Source organism: Leptinotarsa decemlineata, unplaced genomic scaffold (genome assembly GCF_025532065.1).
Source record: "Leptinotarsa decemlineata unplaced genomic scaffold, Ldec_3_MD MMD2_tig00000199_RagTag_RagTag, whole genome shotgun sequence".
Taxonomy (NCBI): Eukaryota; Metazoa; Arthropoda; class Insecta; order Coleoptera; family Chrysomelidae; genus Leptinotarsa; species Leptinotarsa decemlineata.
The window spans coordinates 2,066,116-2,090,909 of record NW_027412544.1 but is presented as its reverse complement, the minus strand read 5'-3'; the positions used below and the strand labels follow the sequence as shown (position 1 = coordinate 2,090,909).

The 24,794-nt window shown below is 33.8% G+C and overlaps 1 protein-coding gene across 4 annotated transcripts in view; it reads right to left on the bottom strand.

Moving 5' to 3' along the window:
* Positions 1–24,794, bottom strand: part of LOC111505101 (1-phosphatidylinositol 4,5-bisphosphate phosphodiesterase epsilon-1) — a 702,515-nt gene that overhangs the window by 258,526 nt on the left and 419,195 nt on the right. For all 4 annotated transcript variants that reach the window (XM_074172786.1, XM_074172785.1, XM_074172787.1 and 1 more), the window contains exon 4: positions 13,078–13,255. In XM_074172786.1, the coding sequence (XP_074028887.1) occupies positions 13,078–13,165 (88 nt within the window). In that variant the 5' untranslated portion in view covers positions 13,166–13,255. The remainder of the gene's footprint in view (positions 1–13,077; positions 13,256–24,794) is intronic.

Here is a 24,794-nt window from a genome sequence, read left to right as displayed (position 1 = left end):
CCTAGAATATAAAGTCAATATCTTCTCCTACTATAAAATGGCGAAACAATTGATATTTTCCTGAAAACAAACACAATATTATTGATATTTATAGAAATATTTCTTTTTATCTGCCATATGGCAATTCCAACAACTCCATAAGGTTTGTTAAGTCATTTTTCGTCTATAAAAACGACAAAAAATGTCAGTACGACAATGAACATCATTGTTCAGTTAGAATATTCTCAGTTAGTTTTCAACGTCACGTCAACAATCTCTAAAATGATCAACTTTCGTCATTGGAAGAAAAAACTGAAGTGATTTTTATTTACGGTGCGACGCTGTATCCAAATTCACTACCGGTAGTGTACATAACAAAAAGCCCCCCAGGTCATCCGTCCATTTCGGAATAACAGCAAGTGCAAATAATTGGTAAGATGTTAGTAAATCCTGAACAGTCTACTTATTCCGTCGTGAATGTTTGTGAGGTGCCTCCTTCTACTGTGTGGAGACTTTTGAAGAGGAATAGGTATCATCCATACGAAATGAAAATGGTGCACCAAATAACTGAAGATGACCCTGATCGAAGAACAGAATTCTACAAAATCATGACGAAAGCCATTGCAAGGCATCCTACCTTTATCCACAATATTTGTTTTAGTAACGAATGTACATTTTTCAAAACGTCAATGTTCATAGACAACATGGCCGTTATTGAAGTGACACTAACCCTCACGTTTTCCGGGAAACACGTACCCAATATCCAGAAAAAATCAACGTTTGGGCAGGAATATTGGGAAACCCTATTGTAGGACCTGTATTTATTGATCAAAATTCAACGGGGAACTGTATTTGAATATACGGGAAACTACTGTTGATCCTCTCATCACTGAAATCGTCGAAACGAATCCTAATGAATTCGATATGGATATTGTATTCCAACAAGATGGAGCACCACCATATTACTCCAGACAAGTAAGAAACTATTTAGATTTTATTTTTCCAGGTCGTTGGATTGGCCGTCGAGGTCCTACAGAATGGCCAGTCAGCTCGCCAGATTTGACAACTTTGGAATTTTTTTATGGGGCTATTTGAAGCAAGAGGTGTACGAAACTGAACCTGCTTGAATATTGGATATACGGCAGAGAACAATAAATATTTGTAGAGATATTGACGTTACTGGGTTCGAAATAGTTCGGCGTGAAATATCGGATAGGCTGTTGATATGAACTTCTGAACTAACCTCAAGCTTATTACCTCATATTATGTAGTTGAATGTCAATGTATTCAGGCAATTATTTAAAGTTCCGCCATTTTGTAGTAGTTGAATATATTGACATTATATTCTAGGGTTATGAAGCATTTGTCAGGAGCTTCAAAAAAATGTGTCAGAAGATCCCCTTTTCCATTTAGTTTTTTACCCAGATGGCGCCCAGTCACCATCTTGAAAGTTCAATTTGTCAATTTTCACTTCAAAATGAAGTAGTCATGCATTAATTTCATTATCCCAAATTTCAGTTTTTTGAGTTGACCCGTTCAAAAAATAAAAAGGGGATGGACATAAAAGAAAAGCACTGTATGAAAAAATCGATATTTTTAGCTCATTTCACCATTGCTATCTCAGAAATGGAAATATAAAAAATGACGAAAACGATTTTAACGTCTCAGTTACTGGATCGACAGATAACTCAAAAAGCAAATATAGATAAAAAAGGGTTTCAGCGGTTGTGAAGCTGAGCTTCAAACTTTGACCTTCGAATGAGAAATTGCTTTTTGCCTCTCTCTGCAGTTCTCACTACAGATAGACAATTGAATATAATAGTGTCGATGTTGATTGGCTCTGCATGAGAGCACTGTCGTTTGGAAATAATTCAAAGGAAGAATGGGAACTTATCAAAAGTTTGAAAGAGAAATTTGTTCTCGATCTGAAATCAGACAGAAGCAAGAAACTTGTGGTATTGGACAGATCAGATATTAATCCTTTCTTTTCTAATTGATGCCATATGGCGTCTTTAGATTTCCGGTTCTGTGGTTGCAGTATCAGTGAAGTGATTGACTCACAAACAAACATAAGTGACCAATCATATACATAGATGTCGACACTGGACGTTACCTTCACATTGAACATATTTTTCGTTTGTTTCATGTCTGGTGTTTAGGTTATGTCCAAGTCGAAGTTTATAAATTCAAATCAAAGGTGAGTGGGCTAGTTTTTCAAAGTCTTTTCATTTGTGGATATACTAAGGATACTTGTGGATATCAAACTCATCACATTCTGCCAAGTTGATAATAGAATCGTTTTTATACGACGGCGACGTTACAATACTTGGCGTCAGTGGAATGTTGGGGCAAATTCTGTCAACCCGACGTGAGTCATCTAGTTGATTTTTGAATTTTTAAATGAATTGATATGAAATCAGTGCATGTAAGGTGTGAAGCATTATCAACAAACCCAGATAGACCTACAAGCATGACCCCTTTCAATTATTTCAAACTATTTGTAGATGATGATACCATTAATAACCCAGTGGAACTGACCAACTTGTACTCTGTTCAAAAAACTACAACATCAGTCAATACATCATGTGTTGAAACTTGTCAGTATCTCGGAATGAATATACTTAGTAGTAATGGAGATGTCCTGGATGTAAAAACCAAGGTGAAAGACGTTAAAGAAATCTGCAAATTGTATGTTGGGATGTTTAATGAGACAAACGCGTGAATTCAATAATATAAATACACTCAAATTACCCTAATATACTCTAGTTACACCGAAACTGGAGTTGGCTTCAATAATTTGAACAGAAGGATACAAAACTACTTCGAAAGAAATCGAAAAGGTTCACAACAAATTTGTTCGATATCTTTCTTTGAAAAAATATCAAAAATCACCTGATTACAATTCAATACGAACATCTCGATTGAGAAACGAATTCAAAATATTATCATTAGATCAAAGACACAATTTGACATCCTTACTATTCGTATACAAAATAATCAATAATTGTATTGATTCCACTGAAATCCTAGGCTTGATTCCGTTTCATGTTCCTTCGCGCCTTACTCGACATACAACTATGTTTATTATTTATATGTCAATATCTATAATCAGAGCACATCTCGCAACCATATTGATGTTAGCTAATGAATTTAATGAAAAAGCAGATATTGATTGGTTTTTATTACATTTCAAACACAATACTGAATAATATACTGAATATATCTTCGTGAAATGAATATACCTGAATCTAACAGTTTTGATAGTATTTATGTAGACAGTATTTATGTGAATGAAACATATATTTTTCAAGTTACATTTACATTACCTATAATGTTTGTAATGAGAATCCATGTAACAAAACTGATAAGTTTGAATGGGTCGAATAAATAAATAATAAGAATGTCAAGTTACAGAATGTATTGGAAAACTCGCATTTCTGTGATTGCTGTCATGTCTCGTAATAGATTCGAGAAACTACAAACTATGATACAACGATAATTTTCATATGAAGCAGCGAAATGATCCCGAGTATGACAAATTATTCAAAATGAGACCCTTTGAGAAATTGAGAACAGAACCAGAGGAATTCAATTATGTGGATGGAATTATGATACCTTTCGAAAGCCACCACTCCCTAAAGCAGTATTTCGAAGATAAACCGCATAAATGATGAAAAAAGACTTTCGCCAGGGCTGGCGAGGTATATGTCGGCAAAGGCACAATAAAAATTCAAAGTCCTCTTTGAATAAGTGAGGATATTGCAGTCAGACCATGTGAAAACTTACCTGAGTAAAAAAATTGAAACTTTTCATTGACAATTGGTTCACTTCATATAGTTTGCTTGGTGAACTGAAATCTAATGGAATTTTGGCATATGGACAGTGAGAATCAATAGGATTCCTTGATGTAAAACTTTGAAAACTGAAAAGAATCTCAAAGAAGAAAGTAGTGAATTTTTCGATTATGTAACTGAGAAAAAGACACTATTATAGCTGCAAAGTGGTATGGCAATAAGTGTGTCCATGTTGCATCCATTTACAAAAGAATAGAACCAGTAGATAATGTGGAACGTTGGTCAACAAAGAATTGAAAATATATTGATATGAAGCGATCTAGCATTATCAAATAATATAATACGTATATGGGCGTTGTTGACTAGAACGATATGCTGGTATATATATATATATATATATATATATATATATATATATATATATATATATATATATATATATTTATATTTTTATATTTATATTTATATTTATATATATATATATATATAAATATATATATATATATATATATATATATATATATATATATATATATATATATATATATATATATATATATATAGAACGAAACCAGACGTGGAACGTTTCTATTTCAGAATAGTTTTTCATATAATCGACATATCTGTCGTAAATTCTTCACCATTAAATAGATTAGACTGCATGTTGAGAGGAGTTACAAAATACAAGAAACCCGTTACTTTCCGTGCAAAAATTGCATACTCTTTGCTTCAAAACGATTTCAAAACTTTATCAAGAAAAAGAGGTCGGCTTAATAGTGAAAATGTTTTCTTTCCTGCACCACCTCCAACACTTGTTGACGACATCAGGTTTGGTAATTACGGATATTGCCTCAACATTTGGATTCAAAAGCCAGCTATCATGAGTGTAAAAAGGCTTATTTAAAGATAGGCTGCATTGAAATAAATGAAGCATATTGAATTATTTCATTTTGAAAATGTTGTTGGATTTTGCTACCCTAAATCTCATGACGTCATATGGCCTCATTACAAAAATTGGGAAGAAACATTTTTTTTTCGAAAACACTTCAGGATATCCCATCCACACATCATTCAGAACATGATAAATTTTTTTTTCGAGAAAAAAATTTGGGAAAGGAATGGTTGATGGAAAGTTGATAATACTCAGGAACGGCCCTTAGGAATTTATTGCCTATAGTTTCATTAATGAAAAATATACTCCAAAGTTATCAAAACTTGACCACATGGTTTTGACCAGGAATCTTGCAGTACCTGATATATACGGTCAAATACTCATCTAAAAGCTTGATGGATATTTGCGATCTCTCTCACCCTTGGTTTCCATAAATATAGTGTGTAAAAGCCGAATGGAATAAACTCGTTATTTCGGTTACTGTACATATTTGAAAAAAATCCCGAAACACCTCAAATGTGAATCATAATTTGAAATATTTCAACGTGGGAATGCCACCTCAACCCCCTCCGAATGACAGGTACAACCCCCAAATGTTCTGAATGGATAGTATAAGTTTGTGATATATCGTTTGAAAGGTGTCTTCATTCTCTATTCAAAAATGTTATCGCTTTCAAGTTATGTTATCGCTCAAAAACTAAAATGTAATGCAAAACGTAATGAAATGTAGAATACGAAAACGAACTATGGATGTTAACGGAGTAGATGTTCAAAATAATTATAGTGAACGTCTTGGCAACATCCCAATCTCAATTAAAACTGTCTTTTAGCATTTTCTAGCATTATTCAATACATTAGGAGTGACCGACCTAATTGTAAGCGTTATTCGTTCTTTTAAGTCATTCAAATCTGAGGGTTCAGTTTTGTACACATTGCTATTTACATATTCCCATGAAAAAATCTAATGATGGAAGATCAGGTAATTGCGCTGGCCATTCAATCGATCTTCGCCTCCACCGATGTTGTATCGAGGTATTGCTGGACATTCACTTGGTAATGTGGTGGTGCTCCATCCTGCTGAAATCATATCATATTCACTGGAACTTGAGGGTTTTCTGGACCAGGATATAAAATTGCTAAACTTGGAATGACATTATTTTAAAATAGTGCCAAATAATTATCGCCATTCAAGTTGCCCCCAATGACAAAGGGACCAATGATATATGGTTTCCTACAATCCCTACCCAAACATTAACCATTTGAAGGTGTTGCGTGTGGTCTTCTCTCATTCAGTGAGGATTTTCCGTTGACCAGTAGCGGCAATTTTGCCGATTAGCATGACCTTTAAGAGACAAAGTACACTAATCAAAAAACATAACGTGTTCTAATTGGATGATATTGTTATCCTATATGTTCATCATTTGCTCACCAAAAATTAGTTCTTCCATCAAAATCGTCTTTCATGAGCTCCTGAGTAGGTAAACTTTTTCAGGGAATCATTTTATTTTTTTTTAATATGTTTACTATTGATTCATGGCTAACATTGAATATGGTGGGTGCCTGTCTACTAGATGTATGTAGGTTTTCCTCAAACTCAAGCATCACATCTAATTTGAGTTCATCACTCATTGCATTGGCAACTGCTTTTTTCATCTGCCCCATATGACCAAGCTCGCGAAACTGCTTCTCTATTTTGCTTATTGTTCCTTGAGATATGGGCGGTAAATTGGGAAATTCCTTATGAAACAGACGAGCTACTTCCTGTTGTGTTCGGGTTTCATTTCCGTAACCAATCATTTGTAAAACTGTTATTTTATGCATTTCCGTTAATCTTACCATTTGTCAGACTTGTAGCTAATGAATTTTAAACTTAAATTATTATACTGACAGGGCATTTTAAACTAACGTTGCCACGGAAATTATTTAGTTTTTCAAACGATATCATCTATAAAGAACGTTGCTGTGGTTTTGCTCACCTTCTTATTATCAATACCTCAACATGAAATAAGTTTTGAGCATATTGCAAAAAGTTTTGAGTGTATTTTATTAAATTTTGGTAACCACATGATTTTAATTTATTTTATCTTAATTGTTGCAATAAACTTGAAAGCAATAACATTTTTAAATAAAGAATGGAGAGACCTTCCAAACGATATATCACAAGCATATACTTCCTACTTGAAAAATTGAGAGTTGTATCTGTCATTCGACGGGGGTTGAAGGTAGGAGTAGTATTTTTTCGTTGAAGTACATGAAATTATAATTTGAATTTGACGTTTTTCTAGATTTTGTTGAAATATGTACCGTACACATTGTATAAATTGCTGAATAGCCAACAAATAATTCATGTATGTTTGCACGAATATAAGAGAACAAAAAAGATGCAAGGTTACGAGAGGAACATATTATAGTATGCTTTTTATTATGAGATTTTTACTCAACAGTTCACAAAACCGCGACACGTATTTTATATTATTCAATAGCTTTTTCAGGCGTAATATTCGACACGCCTCTGATGATACTTTTCGAGAATGTAGAATATTTGGAAAATCATCTCACGGTCTAAGTGAGATATACAAATAGCTAACAAAATGTGCGTTTTTAGAGACAGCACGAAGGCACAGGAATAGAAAACATACTTTCTCATTCGTAGAAAGGGTTCAGAATACTTTTTATAGACTTGTATCCGGAATGTGATTTGTTTGGCAGCTTCGGAACATCAGATTCACTTCAACAACAGACAACCCTACAGACAAGATGATGAAAACTGAAACGTTCGTAATTTTTCGAACAAGTTGCAAGGAAAAAAAAACTAATAAATAGAGTTTATTCTATGATTTTCACTATAAGGGTTTTACAAAAACCGCGACACGTGTTTCGCTATACAATAGCTTCTTCAAGCAAGAAGAGTTTATTCTATGATTTTCACTATAAGGGTTTTACAAAAACCGCGACAAGTGCTTCTTCGAGCAAGAAGAAGCTATTGCATAGCGAAACACGTGTCGCGGTTTTTGTAAAACCCTTATAGTGAAAATCATAGAATAAACTCTATTTATTAGTTTTTTGAATATGGATTTTCATCAAGTATCGGTCAGTTCTATTCAAGTTGCAAGGAATGTGACAAAAACAGACAGACTAGACGAGCTATTGGAACTCGTTTCAAAGAACACGTATCGCATATCCAAATTCGTTGACCAGAAAAGTCTAGTGTCATTCAACAAGGTTTGATGAACGTTGTGGCTATAAATATTCAAATATGTTCCATTCCAAAGAGCTTATTATTGTTTACTCTTCTATGAACAGCCTTCTTCAAATTGGCATAAACTTCCCCAGGATATTTTCTGCTGATTCGTATTCAAAATCAATGCCATGTAACTGATAGTGAAAGAGGGATTCATCATGAGATAAAGTCAGATAAGAAATTAGTCTGGTTGGAAACCTGAAGAACCCTACTTGGTTGGTGAAACACGCATCAAGAAGTATGTTATGATTTTGGCGTGTGAAAACACTATCTGGTTTGCATTCAATCTATGGCAGAGGTTCCAGTTCCTCCAAACGTGAACAGCGGTTCGAATAACTTTTAAATAGTGTCAAATATGATATGTAACTTTTACATTCAGATGGTATCGCGTACAGAAATTTCCTGATGACTCGATATAGTTGATAACATAAAACGGAATGTTTGCTTTAACGTAACCATAAGATAGAACTCGCAATTCAATATATTCCATCATTTCTCGTAACGCTACTGAATCTTGTTCACTTCCTATCAGATCGCCCTGAGCGGAGTATCGCTATATCGACGTGTAGTTGAAGGTAGCATCCGCTATCTAAGCCTGAAGCTCTTAACATTTCAGGATCAATTTTGTACTTTCGCTTCGGTGACACCGCACCGTCGACACGTCCAAGCGACTGAAATAGCTTGCATACAGGGTGTAATGGCATTTGCCGCCGCAGGCGTCGACATCAAGTACATCGTTGTTATCGGAGTGCACTTGTGCTAACAAGATACCTGATTGCAGTTTAATGTACCCGTGCAGAATAGTTGAGTTCCGATTTGGAGGAAACTTTGCCGCGGGCTTACGTCAGATGACGCGATATACCTATATAAACGAATACATGGTGTTTTTTGTCGAAGACCAGTCAAACAAAAAATTCATGACAAGCAAAAATTGATAAAGACATTCATTTGGAATATTTTGAACTGACATTTAACTCTTTGAATTCCTTTTCCTATTTGTAGTTTAGGAATTTTCCAAGTTGCTACACTGAAGAACTAAGTTCGTCTGATATATATCCAATTGATTCTAATCTGATTCGTACCAGATCTTATATTTCAATTATGTACAGGTTTTAGTTAACGAGATGATTTTTTAATGCAGGCATTCCTGATGTGATAAAAATGATGATAAAAATAATAATAATTATAACAATATATTTCTGGAATCCAAGGCCAGCGTCCATCCATTATTCCCGATTTTTGTTCTCTTTACCTATCGATAAATAATTATCACCACGATAAACAGCCCTCATAAGTGCGACGTATTACTATTCAACTCGTAGTTATTAACTACAGCTGAATCCAAAAGTTTTTGTATTTCATTGGCCTTCTCGATTGCTTCTTGTTAGTTTCCAGGGGAAATTAAATATATAGCTGTGTTTTCAGTCTGAGGACGATAATTTGTTAAAAGTCAGACATACAAGTATATGAAAAAAATAAAAAGGGGTGAAGAATTGACCATTGTACTATTCCAGAATTCACAGATAAGTCACAAATACTGTTGCGAAAATGTTTTCAATTACAGTGACATTTCAATGGAAAAGATCGTTATTATGAAAGGGGAAAATTTCCAAGAGATTATAATTTTTGAAAAAGAAAGGTTTTGCCTTATTATTTCTCGAACTTCATACAAAAAATTGTGGAAATCTTCCAAAAGAAGGGAGGAAGCAATCAATTTGGAAAAATTAACTCTCTACAAAAATGTATCAATCATGCAAAGAAGTAACTTTCATACACAATCAGGAAGAAAAAAAGGTTAAATTTGAAATTAATTGATTTCTTTGAAGAAGAGTAGAAAGCCAAAACTACTTTTCCATTATTATCCTCTTTTGGAACTATCAGACATGATATGCAATTTTTTCAAATAAAAACTCCAGTTTGTGTCATTTGAAATTATTGTATATAATTTTTATTATATTTGGGACGCTCTTTTTTAGAAACTCGGACTTTTTGAGGTCTTGCTAGATGTTTGCTGTCTATATTCAGAAATGTGGGTCAATATGCCTTCTGTTTACTTTGATTATCTTCACTTGGATAATTCGGTTGGAGTAACTTCATTCTGGATTTGATATGTAGAAAGACATGCCAGATGGTAAATATAAATTCTTGATTACTGTGTACAGATTAATAACGAAGATCATTCATAAAAAGGTGGCAAAACCTATATACATATGCTGCAGTAGCATTTCGGGTTTAATGGTATAGATTCAGCAGACTTTTCTCAGACGAATAGGCCAGAACCGTCGAATCAACAACAAATGGGTTCTGGCTTCCTTTCATGGGGATTTGGGATCATGATGCTAAGAAAGTGCCTAATACAAATGGCAGCAACCGCTAACCCATAGTTTCACCGGCTTAGTCAGAGGCTACTTGGTTTTAGAGCCACTGGAAAACGCTCGACTGTACGAGAACACCTATACATCACTCGGTAACAAACAGACGTTTGATCTTTCTAGCTCAGCACGCTTAAGACTCAAGGCCGTATTCAAAAAACACTAATTTTCACTAAACAGTTTTACAAAAAAGCAACACGTAGTTTGCCATACAATGGCTTGTTCGGGCGTGTTTACTAACTGAATTCTACATATTCAATGCTAAATATATCTAATTATATAATTTGAAGTACCTAAATTTCAAGTAACCACCTGTGTTCTGCCTAGCCATTTACTGTTTGATGTGTATCTAGGTTTGTGATGAATTAAATGACCTGAGATTATGTATCAGTTTCTACATTAAAAAAAAATTAGTAACGGGGTGTTATTAAATTATATTTGCCCATTTAGTAAATTAGCCGAATTCTTAAATATTTTCATTTCTAAACATTCTAGAAGATTGAGTTTCAAACTTTTCTCTTCGAAATGTAACACATCGTATTCACGATTGAACTCATATCCTTCTGCTGAAAGGTGGTTCACAAATGTAGAATTTGTCTTTCTATTGAAGAAACTACTTCTCTGCTCTTCAATTCGTTGGGAGAAAGTTCTCCCTGTTTTCGGTCAATATACAGTTTTGTGCAAGAGCCACAAGTCAGGTTATGAATTGCACGAAAAAAAAATACTTTTGAAACAACTACTTTTATATGAACACTGAATTATACGGAAAACATGTTTTCCTATTCCGGTTGTATTCCAAACATTCTTTTATTCATTATATTTTGTAGGAATCCTGTGAATGATATCTGATTCGATTCCATACGGATGTTTGGAATACAAACGGAATAGCGATGACTGTTTTCCGTATAATTTCGCGTTTATATAAAAGAATTTGTTTCTAGAGTATTTTTCAATGTAATTCAATGTTTATTTGAAAATAACTGTTTCGAGGGGGCTTTTTCTTTCAGTTTCTCGCTGGAAATTATTTCTTTGCATGATCTACAGATAGATAGAGTTTTTGTAGAGCCTATATTTTCTATTTTATAATCGTTGTTAATTGCGATTTGTTTGATCAAACTCAGCTCTCTCTGGAAATTACTCGCAGACAGTGGAATATTTATTAGTCTGTGAAGCATACTATTGAATGCAGCAACTGTATGCTGGTAAGGGTGTGTGGAGGAATTATGAATGATCATGTCCGTGTACGATGGTTTGTGGAAAATTGCAAATTCATGTTTATTGCAAATTGCAAAACTGCAGTAAACATGTAGTTTTCTAAATAAATAGACCAATTTCACATCTGCAAACCACCTTTAAGCAGAAAGACATGAGTTCAATCACGAATACGATGTATTACATTTAGAAGAGAAGAGTTTGAAACTCAATCTTCTACAATGTTTAGAAATCAATAGATTCAGGAATTCGGGTAATTTACTGAATGATCAATTAGAATTGAGTAACTCCCCATTACTAAATATTTTTTCAAATGTGGAAACTGGGACATAAACTTAGGTAATGTAATTCATTACAAATTTAGGTAAAAATCAGGTACTTGAAATGTAGATACTTCAAATTGTAGAATAAGGTTTATTTAGCACCAAATATGTAGGATTAGTTACTAAAGTCATGCTCGAAGAAGCCATTGTATGGCGAAACAAGTATTGTATTTTTGTAAAATCGCTTAGTGAAAATCTCACAATAAAGTGTTTTTTGAATACGTTAGTTATGGGTTTTCATCAAGTATCGGCCAATTCCATAATATAAATCATAAGTTGAAATAATATTATGAGTTCTGGCCTCATTTGTTCTCTCTGCATGATAATAACATTGCTGTAGTATACTATCCAAGTGAGCACCACCAAGGACGTTCCCTCACAATCAAAGAAAAAAAGATCAGGAAGATCTATATTTCTAGACGAGTTGGACAGTGGGGTGATTTGTTCCACTCTTTCCAAAATAAACTACCTATTCAAGTGATGTTATCCTATAACTCTGAAACACATTTCAATAAAAGCAAACCTATCATAAAAAGATCAGGGAAAAGAGAGTTATCTATCCGGGCGTCTCGTGGTTAGATCAAGCAACACAACTAAAATTTTCAGGGCTAATTTACAAGATGGCCATGATGTGTTTTCCACTCAATTCAGAAAGGGCAATTATCAACTTCAAAAGGGAGTAAATTTCGAATACAAAAACTGCGTCCCTTCACAACCGCCTTTCGCAGGAAAGATATCGAACTCAAACCTTCTTCTTCAAAAGAATTGTGCTTGGTTAGATCAATCGAATCGAAGAAACGACCCATTCAGCAGGAATGAAAGGGGCAACGCCAAAACAATGTCAACTCACGGAATGAAATGACGTCAAAGAAAATTTGATAGATTTGACTGCATTTGAAACAAAAAGTGATTTGATTTTAATGAAAACTTCGTAAATGTACCGAGAATTCAGCAAATACAAAAGAGACACATGAGTCACAGTACGAATGGAAAGTGAGAGATTCAAAATTTCTCATAAATTGGGAACTGGCACGTAAATATACACAAACGTGTTCGAATGGTGTACTGTATGAAGTGTGATTTCATTTGAATTCATTCAAATAATTTTGGAAAATAGTAGTAGGATAACCTGAACGTTTCAACATAACAATCATATCTGGATTCTAGTTCTCATCTTCTTTGGTAGACACGGCCGTAGAGTAAATAGTATTCTTCCTTTCGTAGCATTGATACATTCGAAGACGACAATTGAAATTAAACTCACCGTCAGTGTGATGGAATTGGTGCACATGAATGTGGGGACGTTGATTCTTCAGCAGCTTCCGTAGCTTGGGGCAGACTAGCTCGCGCATGGCCCCTTACGTCGGGGCGGCTCACCAGCCGAGCACATGTGTGCCCCAAATTCCTCACTCAACTCAACGTCCCAGACTAGATTAGGCAATCTGGAATGAAAATCTTTATTGATGCATTGAAAATAATGTTTTATCATTTCTCATCAAAAATTTGATAGAACCGACAAATTCTTGATGAAAATCCATTTGAACACACTTCAATGTGACATTTTTACTTGAAAGTTTACAAAATCGCGACACGTGTTCGCTGTACAATAGCATCTTCGGGCGTCACAAGATGTTATTGTTTATCGAGACGTGTCACGGTTTTATAAACTTTCAGGTGGATTTATCACAGTAAAGTGTGTTTTTTGAATACGTAAGTTCTCATGGTGTCAATGGCACAGACTACTACATATGCTTCAATAACCTCTTGTTATTGATAGTGTCCGGTGAATTCTCCGGAAACAGTTCACGGAAAATAATTCACCGAAAAATGATTCACTGAAAAACAATTCACTGAAAAATAATTAACTGAAGAACAATTCATCCAATGAAGTGCATGTATTCTGATATTTGTATTTGATAGATGTTATAACGAATACCTGTGTCTTGGTTAGTTGTTAGGACAAATGCATCTCTTCTTATTTGTGTTTTGATATAGTGGTTGAGATGTTACGTTGTTTGTGTTCCGGTGAATTGGTTTCGGTGAATTGCTTTCGGTTAATTCTTTTCGGCAAAATCTTTTAAATTCATTCTAATTATAGCAAGCGCCAAACATGATGGCGAGCCCACCCTTATGCACACAAACTCATTTTCAATGTAACCCCCACTGGAGCTCTTGCAATACATACAAATGCTCTGTATAGAGGCGTATCATTACTTGTCCTCCAATGCTGTTGGCGTTTGGCATTGTCTGAATAGTTTGCGGTGTTTTTAAAAAGTGCCTAATTAAAAACCAGTCATCAAGAGTCCGGCGCGTGAAATAATTTTTACAGTGTTTAATTATTTTCAAAGTGTCAACAAGTACCATTGAAAGAGTGGTTGAAGAAGGGAAGCAAATTATTTCTGCAAATAACAAAAAAGTGAAATTTTCCACCCCAAAAAAGAAGTGGCCTAGAAGAGCACCAGTAACTGATATTCCCGATTATGAATATTCCAATATTAATAAATTTCATTCATACTTAAAAGATCATTCACATAATGTCCCTTATAAACAAAAGTATTGAATAAAATTAGCAACATGTTAAACATTTGCACAAAATGTAACCAAACGAATCAGGAGAACCCATTGATGACTCTACACAAAGTATAGTAGTAAACATTTCGGCTCTATAACTACAGCTTATATAAAAAATATAAATAAATATGAATAACATTATAAATATAAATGTATATGAATATAAATAGAAATGTAAATATAAAAATATAAATAAACTAATGAGTGACAAACATATACAGACAGACAGAATAATAAAAATACGCAGATGAAATAAATCAAGTAGAGCTAATAATATTAATGAATAACATGGAATACGAGTAAATAATGGAGTGAGTAAATGAAAACAACTAACAAACAGATAAAATAAGATTAGATGAGAACATACAATATCAAAATTATACGAGTAACATGAAATATATTAAATAACATGAATTGAATGATATAAATAAAATAATTCATATAGAATAGTTGATTTGAATACGAAGTAAAACTATCTTGATCGTAATATATTATAAACCCTTGGGTATGATTATAATTCTAACCTGTGTTGAATGTCCAGGAATATTATTCAATAATATTCAATGCCTACTCAAACTTCCACTAGTGAGTGCAACGTAAGTCTGTCTGTCACATGTAAGTATTTTTTTATGATTTCTTTAAATAAATTTATGGACTGTATAAGTTGTGTATATATCGGGTAATGAATTAAAATATTAGATGGATTATTTACGGAATGGTGTCGTATTATGGTAAACATTGATGACATTTTGGGAATTATTGCTTCAGAAACATCTCTTCGTAGAAATTTGAAGAAAATAGGTTTCAAATGGAGAAGGGCTGAAAATTATAGAAAAATGTTAATAGAGAAAATGGACAATAGAGCATTGAGGATCGAGTAATTACAAAAAATCCATTATTTTCTTAGCCAACACCCACCAATTGTGTTTCTTGATGGAACATACCTTCATAGTGGATGTACATTTTCCAAGAACTGGACGAATGAATCAATCAAAGGGTTATTTAAAAATATTGCGAAGAGACCAAGACTCATTATTGTCCATGCAAGAGGTATCTAATTGTCGGCCTATATTTGAATCAGGCATCAGGGGAATATCATTCAGAAATGAATTCTGAAAATTATGGTAAATGGTTACAAGAAAAGTTAATCCCAAATTCACTTGTGAATTTGGCAGTCGTGACCGACAATAATCTAGACCATAATATTCAAATTATTCCAGCCCCCACCACAAATTCTAGGAAGGCTGATATGGTGAAGTGACTGTTCGAAAAAAGCATTATATCAGATACAAATTTGATGAGGTTCTGCTTGAACACGGACATAAGGTCTTGCGACTTACACCCTACCATCCGGATATGAATCCCATTGAACCCATTTGGGCTACTGTGGAAAACAGCGTGTCCCAAAAGAATGTAATTTTCAAGTTGGAAGATGTGAGAGAACTGACGGAGCACTAGTTTTATCACAACACTTCCGAGGAATGGCAAAAGCCTTGCCGACTTGTAGTAGATATAGAGCGGAAATACTGGAAAAAAGAAACGTTCACAGACGTTCAAACAAAGGTTAATACTGTGCTGCTTGTGCACAAGCACAAGCAGCACTGAAGATGAAGAATTTGTATTCTAGTGACTCATTGAAGTGACATTTCAATGAGCTGTACTACTTGCTACGATACTAAATAAAATATGAAAAGAAATCAAAAAACATCATGTTCCATTCACTACCTTAATTGAAACTACAGGTACTACACTGGCTGGCAAGGGGTTTATCGTAATCCAATAGTTATTCAGTTGGGAGAGTCTATACCTGCGCGATCGCTCGCCATCGGCGGTGGCGAGTACTGTAGGCTATATTTCATAACTACCGGAAGTACTAGAAGTCTCAACAGTCTCAACAATCGTGGAATGTCGCAGAATCAACCTACTTCCAACTTGATCAATTCAGGACACCAAGAATAGTCTTGGTGTCCTGAATTTCCGCAAATTTTATATTGATTGCACAAATCAAATCGCTCCAAAGGTATACGAAAGTAGATTCTTGTGCATTCATCGAGGGTTTCACACATTTTTGTGGAGAGATAGTAGAGTAGTCATCCAAAAAGTGATACAAAATGATGTGATCTAATGTGAGCGGAAATATTCTGATCGTCATCCTCTTGCACCAGAAGCATAGCTCTAATAGTTCTCAGGCTTTTAGTCTAGTATTTACGTTCTTAGTTGTGTTTTTGTCCTTCGCTTTGTATATATTTCATCAAGCTTTATGTTACAGAATTCTTTAATATTAGTTATCCAGGGAAGGCACAATCTTGGTTCACTCATACTGCAATAGTATTGTTAGTAACTTGTGTAAAAGTTTACTTTTGTGAAAAATTTGATTTCATTTCAAATCAAATCCACGAAAGATCATTATGATTGGCTCATACAGGGTGTTTATTTAATATGCGGCAAAAATTAAGGGACTATTGCTTGAATAGTCTATTTAGGCTATTTAGTCTATTTAGGCTATTTAGTCCTTTGATGATTTTTGATAGGGCGCTTTGTTTCGAATATATTGGTATTTCTGCCAGGAAGACTTACCGGCGGGGTATCCGCAACTTTTTGGAACTAACGCTACTTCAGTTTCTGGAGGATGTACCATTGGTTACAAGAAATGCAATGTGGTTTATGCACGATGGTGCACTAGCGCAAGTCAGCATATTGGCTCGAGAGTTTTCAACAGCAACTTACAGAGAACTGGATTGATCAAGGTGGACCTTACTCATGGCCTGCTCGATCATCGGACTCAAACCCACTGAATTATTTCCTATGGGGCCACCTAAGTCACTAGTTTATACTATTGCAGTGGAAGAAGTGGAATATTTGAGAAATCGAATAATTGCTGGGTTTAACGAAATCAGAAACGATCCTGATGTCTATGAGGAGAAGAATGAATTCTTACATTCGAGCGAGGCGTAGTCATTCTCAACAGTTCTTGTAGATTAAGAAACATCACATGTGATTTCTGGTAATAAATACCTTTCATCAAAGGAAAAAAATACTCAGAATTGTCAAAGGAATAGTTCCTTAATTTTTGCTGCGTGTTTAATAAACACCCTGTATAAGGAAATAGTGCACCATTATGCATTATTTGCAAAAAATAATATATGAGATACTACTAACATTTTCACCTACGTCATTGAATTCTACATCGCTCTGTTTGGCTATTGCTGATTATTCTCTTCTGCTTGAAGAGTTTACTATTTCGGTAAATAGTCAGATTCATTCTACATTCCGTCTTCACCACATCATCAGTTTAAACCCAAGAAATCAGAGGTTTCTCAGAAAGAAGCAATCGTGAATGAATCAATGAATGAATACTTGAATGAAACTGGATGATATTTGATCCCTATCAGAACTCACTTGAATAGTTTACTACAATGAAAGGTTTAGGATTTCTAGAACACTTCGTGAACGGAATAATTATCCTACCAATTTTTTTTATTCTTTCAAGCAACAAACAAATTCATCATGTCAAGACTGCAGAACTTTATTTCTTCGCGAAGCTGTGTAAGACTCGAATTGATTGCAAGTTTAATTATCTTCAGAATCGATTTGTACTCGGAAATGATTGACTGGAAATGAACTTGTATCACTTTCAGCCTATTTGTTCTCTGTTAGTGATACTGGGGTATATTAACTTTGGAACGTTAATGAATTTTATAGTGCGAAGATCATTCACCAGAGGCTGACAATTAATTTCTAATGGTGTGTGAATTGTCGATATAGATAATTAAAATGATATGCTTAGCTTTTCGCAAGCTATTGTCTCAATACTAATCCATTATCAGCCTAAGGTATAATAATAATAATAATAAAATCATGATGGTGGCTGATGAACTTGGTTCAATTTTTGAAACTGAACGAGGTGACCACAACTTTGTCACCAAAATGGAACCCGTTACGTAAAGGGTCCATATAAAAGCCGCAAAGACCATTTCATTCCTGCTTCCTCTTTAACAACATTGGAGACTTCAAAGTACCTGACTGTCGCTTTCCTCAAGTCGATTGGACTGAAGTTGAAAACTGAGAGGTTCATCTTGGAATGCCAAAATTATGTATTTGACACCTTGTCAACCATAGTCGCGAAATGGGTATAAAGGATTTTTGCCATAGCTGTAGGGGTGCTTGAGGTGCCTGAGACCCTAATTTACTTGCTGTTACAATGCCAGGCATATTCTGTTTCATCGACTCAACGCAGCGCCAATAGTGTTGTATTAACACCTTCATTTCTTTTCCGAGATTTCTGGGGTAGGTATATTTCCAGTGACAAAGATGAAAATCAAGCCTACATTCGGATATTTCTGGATGAATTACATCATCAAGAGTTCATGACAAAGAACTCGACTTTGTAGTGCTTCATATATTGATAAAATGCTGTATTAAGAGTGATCGTGAGCCAGTTTTCTAGGAGTTCTCACTCGGATTCAAAAAACAACCTGTTTTATCATTTCCCAATTAGGTTCAACAGTTTATGATTACCCTTGGAGACCCTGGGAAGCTGGCGCCTACGCCTAACAGTAGGATTTCTGACTGGCCACTGTCAACTAAGGAAACACCTCCACAATATGGGGCTAGTGGACACACCTCTATGCAGGATGTTTGAACAGGAAGATGAAACTGTCAGGAATGTCATAAGCGAATGTCCGGAGTTATCGTCAAATAGAGAGTGTATGTTCGGCGAGTCTTGGCCTGCACATGTCGATATAAAGGAGATGTCTCCCAGAGACCTGTCCACCTTCCTGGAAACGAAAAGATGGACGATGACCTAGGAGGTCAACATCTTGGGAGGATGTACAATGGATCACATGTGGCTTACACTCACCCTCTCTACTCTACAGATACAGATACAGATAGTTCGTGAAGTAATGACCCATGATTGAAAAATCAAATTTTACTATGGATTTCTAAAACGGATATTGTTGAGTACTGGGATACTCGAATTAATAAAATGATCAACTAATACTCAACAGAAATCGAAATAAGTTGAACACTGTAACGAGGAGAGATAAATACGTATAAGAAAATGAATACTCAGAAATGAAAATTCAAAAAATTAATCTCTCTCAACGAACCTATGCAGTAGGTTCTGGTAAATGCTTATTAGGAAACAACTACTTTCCTGGCCAATGCCACGATAGACATTGAAATATATTCGACAGAAATTCATGCAAGATACCTCTCAGAAGTCTTGCAGATGTTTGTCGATCTGGTTTCGAGGTATTACCTCCCGTCAGTGTAGGAAAGATGTATGAAGCCTTCGACTGAGAAAAATATATGCAAACTAGTAAAAGCTCCATCTTGTGAACAACTCAATAGTTTATAAATTATTGAATTATTATTATTAGGTTTCCTATGGAATATTTTGAATACTGAAAGTCAAAAATCACTAGGAGCATCTTTTCACTATATTCATAATTTTCAAAAAATTATGAATATAACTACGTGGTAGGAGATCATCATGAAAATGTCCGTATAGGACAAAACATTAGTAACATTAGTAAGAAATTAAAGTAGTATGAACATAAGTTTTATTTCTCAATTTTCATCATACCAATATTATCAATCACCAATTTCTGTTTGAACATGAGTTTGATTCTTGAATTATTATGTGAATCGCTTCAACTGCTTTGTTATGATGTGTATAGCACTAGCATGTGAATCTATTCTCAAAACCACCAGAGTTACTTTGCCAACCGTCATCAATTATAATCATTATTGAAACAGTGAAACATGCTTAGAAAGTATCAACAACCAATTTTCAAGGAACTTTACTAAAACAGTGAAGTAGAAATTAATTGGTAATTTCCAGACGATTCAATTCAAGATATTGATCAAAGTTTCTGAATTATTCAGAAGACCAGAATTATTTACCGTGCTACTGTTCATGTTAGAATTAACAAAAATGATTGATTTTTCTCGCTTCCTTTCACTAAATTAAGATTGATATCGCAAATAATGATCACTTTATCACGCGATTAACCTTTCCCTAGAGATGGAGAACTTCTGAACTTGAATTTATATACAATTCATGAACTTACTGGATTGATTGACTGATTGAAATTGATTATTCAGAATACAAAATTGGTGACATTTCAGTAACGACACTACTGACATTTTGAATAAAATAGTAGCGGCTGTGTCAGAGGTGCTCTGTTGACTGCTTTGACAAATATCACAGTAAATTTTTACTCTAATTTCCCAATACGAGATGTGGCTGAATGACGAAACTGGTTTTCTTGAGGCAATTCATAATTTAAATAATTCGACATGTTGTTCTCTGTTCAGCAGATACAAAACCAATGAAATTATGTTTGTACTTCAGGTGCCATTTGTTGGTTTGGGCGTAAAAGCTCCAGAAACGATAAATCATTTTACAGTATGAATCCACCAGAATATAAAAAAAAGGAAAAAAAATTAAAATTATCAGTTAGATTGAGACTTAGATAAAGATATATAAAACAAGAATAATATAGATATGATAGATAAAAAAAATAAACTAATCGCAACCCTGAAAAGGCATGAGATTATACACAGTGAAAAGTATTTCTTTAAAAGAAGATCATAGGTTGCTATGAAATTTTTATCTCTATTGGGAAAACTATTACTTTATGCTAACATCGCCATGTTCCACCAGAAAATCACACTTTTTTCAACAGAGATATCAAATTTCTTGGCCTTTCAACGACATCATTTGTTTGATTATATCATTGCGAAGATGAACGATTTTGAATCAAGAAAATATAATATCATCTCAAAATTCACCAGCTATTTGAAGGGAAAAATGAACTGTTTCAAATGGAGAGCAATATCAACTTGATCTGAACACATAGTTTTTGTTTGAATTCAATAGTGTATCCCTTCAAATAACTCAATTCGTTTATAACAAGAGTTTTGTGAATCTACATACAAAACTATATTATGATCGACTGAAAATAACAGGAATTTTGTATAGAATGAACAGGGTTTCTTTTAAAGAAGTATTTCATTCATTTCAGTTTGAAAAAACCTGTGGTGCTCTGATTTTTCCATGACCCTCTTAAGTGAGAGGGGAGCGGGGAATTGTGAGCATGGCGTACGCGTCAGTATGTGTTGGAAAGTGATGTTGGTGTGTTGCGGTTTTGAGGAGGAAGTGTTTTATGTGTGTGTATCTATCATAATAGAACAGATTTTACAAGACTGGGGTCTTGCACAGTTGGGGTAAGTATTATAATTGGATAAAACTCCGCTGTATCAGTAAGTACCGCGTTGTATACGTAGTACCGAAGAAAAAGTAGTAAACTTTGACGGCAACTCTCAATTTTGCCTTCATTTTGCGAAAATTATACCAATACTCCGTAATTTTTCACACATGCATTATTACATTTGCCGAGCTCTGCAAGTGTATATTAATTTAAACTGAAAAATCCTCCACGTTGATTCAAATTTGCCAATCTCTTGTCTTAAACATACATTTTATCTTGTTTCAAATAAAAGCATTTTCTCTGAATAAAATTTGATTTTCTCTCAGACCGAATTCGTTTTTTATTGAAAGATAGAGGTACTTATAGTTTCGACAATAAATTATAATACAAAGAATACCAAAATAGGCACCAGTATAAAAAGCTTCTATATGTGACAGCCACTTTCTGATTTCAACATGTGAATATTTGTTAATTTCCGAAATGTCTTTGCTTTCTGTAATCACTTCAGAAATGTTTTTATGTTATTCATTGGGAACAAATTGAGTATACCCTACTCAGCTTGAAATTATTTGATAGATTTCCTAAGAAATAGGTAGAAATATTACCAAACTCACTAGAGATGAAAAATGAATTTCCAAAAACGTGAAAACAGAGAATGCTGTTATGTAAATAGCGAATCATATTCCTTTAATGGTTCCAAAATTATCATTTTGAAAGGCAATTTTTCTGTGTAGACTTCTGTCCACTTCAAAGGGATTTGAGGTACGTCTTTTGAATTGATTATTTATTTCTGATCAAATAATGTTTGAGCACCTTTTAACTTGCTAGGAATCGTATGTTAAATAATAAGACCTTAGACAACTTTAAAATTTTGAGGGTTTTCATTTGCATGCGAACAACAATTGGGTTCGTTAACGGAATAAACCCACTTAAACAGTGTTTTATTGAAAAACATTTTTTTTTTATTAATTGGCTGCTGTTTTCATATTTTTACTTTCTATTTATTTGGAATAATGGCTAAGGATGATGTGCTGATTTTTTCTTTCGTTTCAGAATCCAAGTGATGTTCCGGCAATTGTGGATAAACAAAAGCAGAATGCAGAACTTGATCGACGATAGTAATTTTTCTAATGTTATTTACCAGTATGGCATCTAGTTTTAAAAACTCCATTTCTGTAAAATTACTAATAAATTAATTCATTTTCTTGTCTGAGTTGTAATGTTGTTCATATGCTTCGATTTCATTTTATTTGTTAATTTGCAATTTGTCAAGAATATGCCCTTTTTTATACATGTTTTCTCATTGAATATTTATTTATGTTATTTAAAACTGTATGATCTCTCAAAAGTGTGCGGTTGGAATATGATATTTAAGCAAAGAATAGCAAAGAAAATTTAGTTCTCTATTTATTACGTTTCTTTTCTTATCACATGCTTTTTCAGGATAATATTTATAATTTGCAATTGCTTCAAATAAACCAATCATTATATTTAGTTTCTTTCCTTACCACTTATAGCTGTTCATATTACAGATGAGATTCTTTGGATTCAAGTAACTAAATACATCCAAATGAGAGGGACAGTTCATAAACAGAAGCATTAGTTCACCTTTGATGAAGTAAATGAGTTCATTTGATTTATACAAATAGAAGCGTTTCAGTGAAAAATGCTTCTCTTCAAAGGAAAACAATTAATTTCTCATACGGAGACAATTTAAATAATGTTCCAAGTAAACATATCATTCTTTCAAAACCCAGTATTGCTTCGAGATTAATTTTGCTCAGACTAAAGAATGCATACTTACTTCTCTTGAGCTAATGTGATTATTTCTATTGAAATGTATGCACAATCTTGGTGTAATATTTTTTTTTTACTTAAAAGAAGCGTTTATTCAAATTCAACTTGAGAGAATATGTGTTTCAGTTTAAAAAATATTTCTTCAAAACAAGAGGAGAATACATTATTATTATAAATCGAACGGTCAAATTCAATATCGTAACCATATGTATAATCGTAATTTTTCAGTCAACCTTTTCCCTATTATTCAGTTTCATAACATGTACATGTCAAAGAAACGAAAAGAAGTTCGAATTTGCTGTAATTCTCCTTTGTAATGATGAACTCTCTGGGGTTATATCTGTCAAGCGTGGGAATATATACTATATTTTCCTTTTGAGAGAGTGTAGAGGGATATGAATTGAATTTTCTCATACAATTACGGTTACCTCACAGTTACAGGTCCAATTACGATAGTAGATGAAATATTCACTCTTCTTTAGAAGATGTAATCTCTTTGAATAATGGTTTAATTGGAGCTCTGGTTAGTTCCCTCATCTGACACTGACAGTATTCCGTTATTAAATGAACCAACGCAATGCAGCTATTTTTACTGGTGCAGTAAAGCTAATTCTGGGCAACATTCGTTAGATTTCGATACGAACATATCGTACTGTAATACAGACCCAGTATGTGAGTTGATTTCTTATTTACTTTATGAATTGAATAAAGGGGCCAATTGATGATTTCCACCAAAAAATCCAAGAGATTGGAAAGGTACATAAGGACTCAACATTTTTATAAATGATTGGTTGAAGTTTCATAATTTTTAGGATCACTATACTAAACAAATTAGTTGTTTGGCAACAGAGATTGAAGGTATTATTAATAAAATTGAGTGAACAAGAGTGATCATCAAATATTCATTTTTGAAACACAAGAAAAGAAATATTTTGACTCATTCTTTCGACAAACATACGCATATGATAAGGAATAATGCATTCAGCCTACCAAATTAGAATTATGAAAGAACGCGAAAGGGACTGACTACCTGTCCAATCAAAAGGTCAGAATATTTATTAAGAAATTGCTACACAATCATATTTTTATAATGTTAAAGAATATTGAAAATGGCATTTGAAACATCTTGTATTCGATAAAGAACGCTCTATGCGCAATTTGAATAGGTATTTTGTAATCTCATTACTTTTAGAATGTTTGTGAATTTCACTACTTCGGACTCCCATTGTCTACTATATAAAATAATTTGAAATTCCTGAAACAATTAAAAAAGGATAATAAAAAATGAATAGTTGAAAATAACAATTATATTAAGCAAAATAAACCTGAAATGAAATAATAGCGAAATAAACTACAAGTAAAAATATAACAATTGAATGAATATAAACAAAAT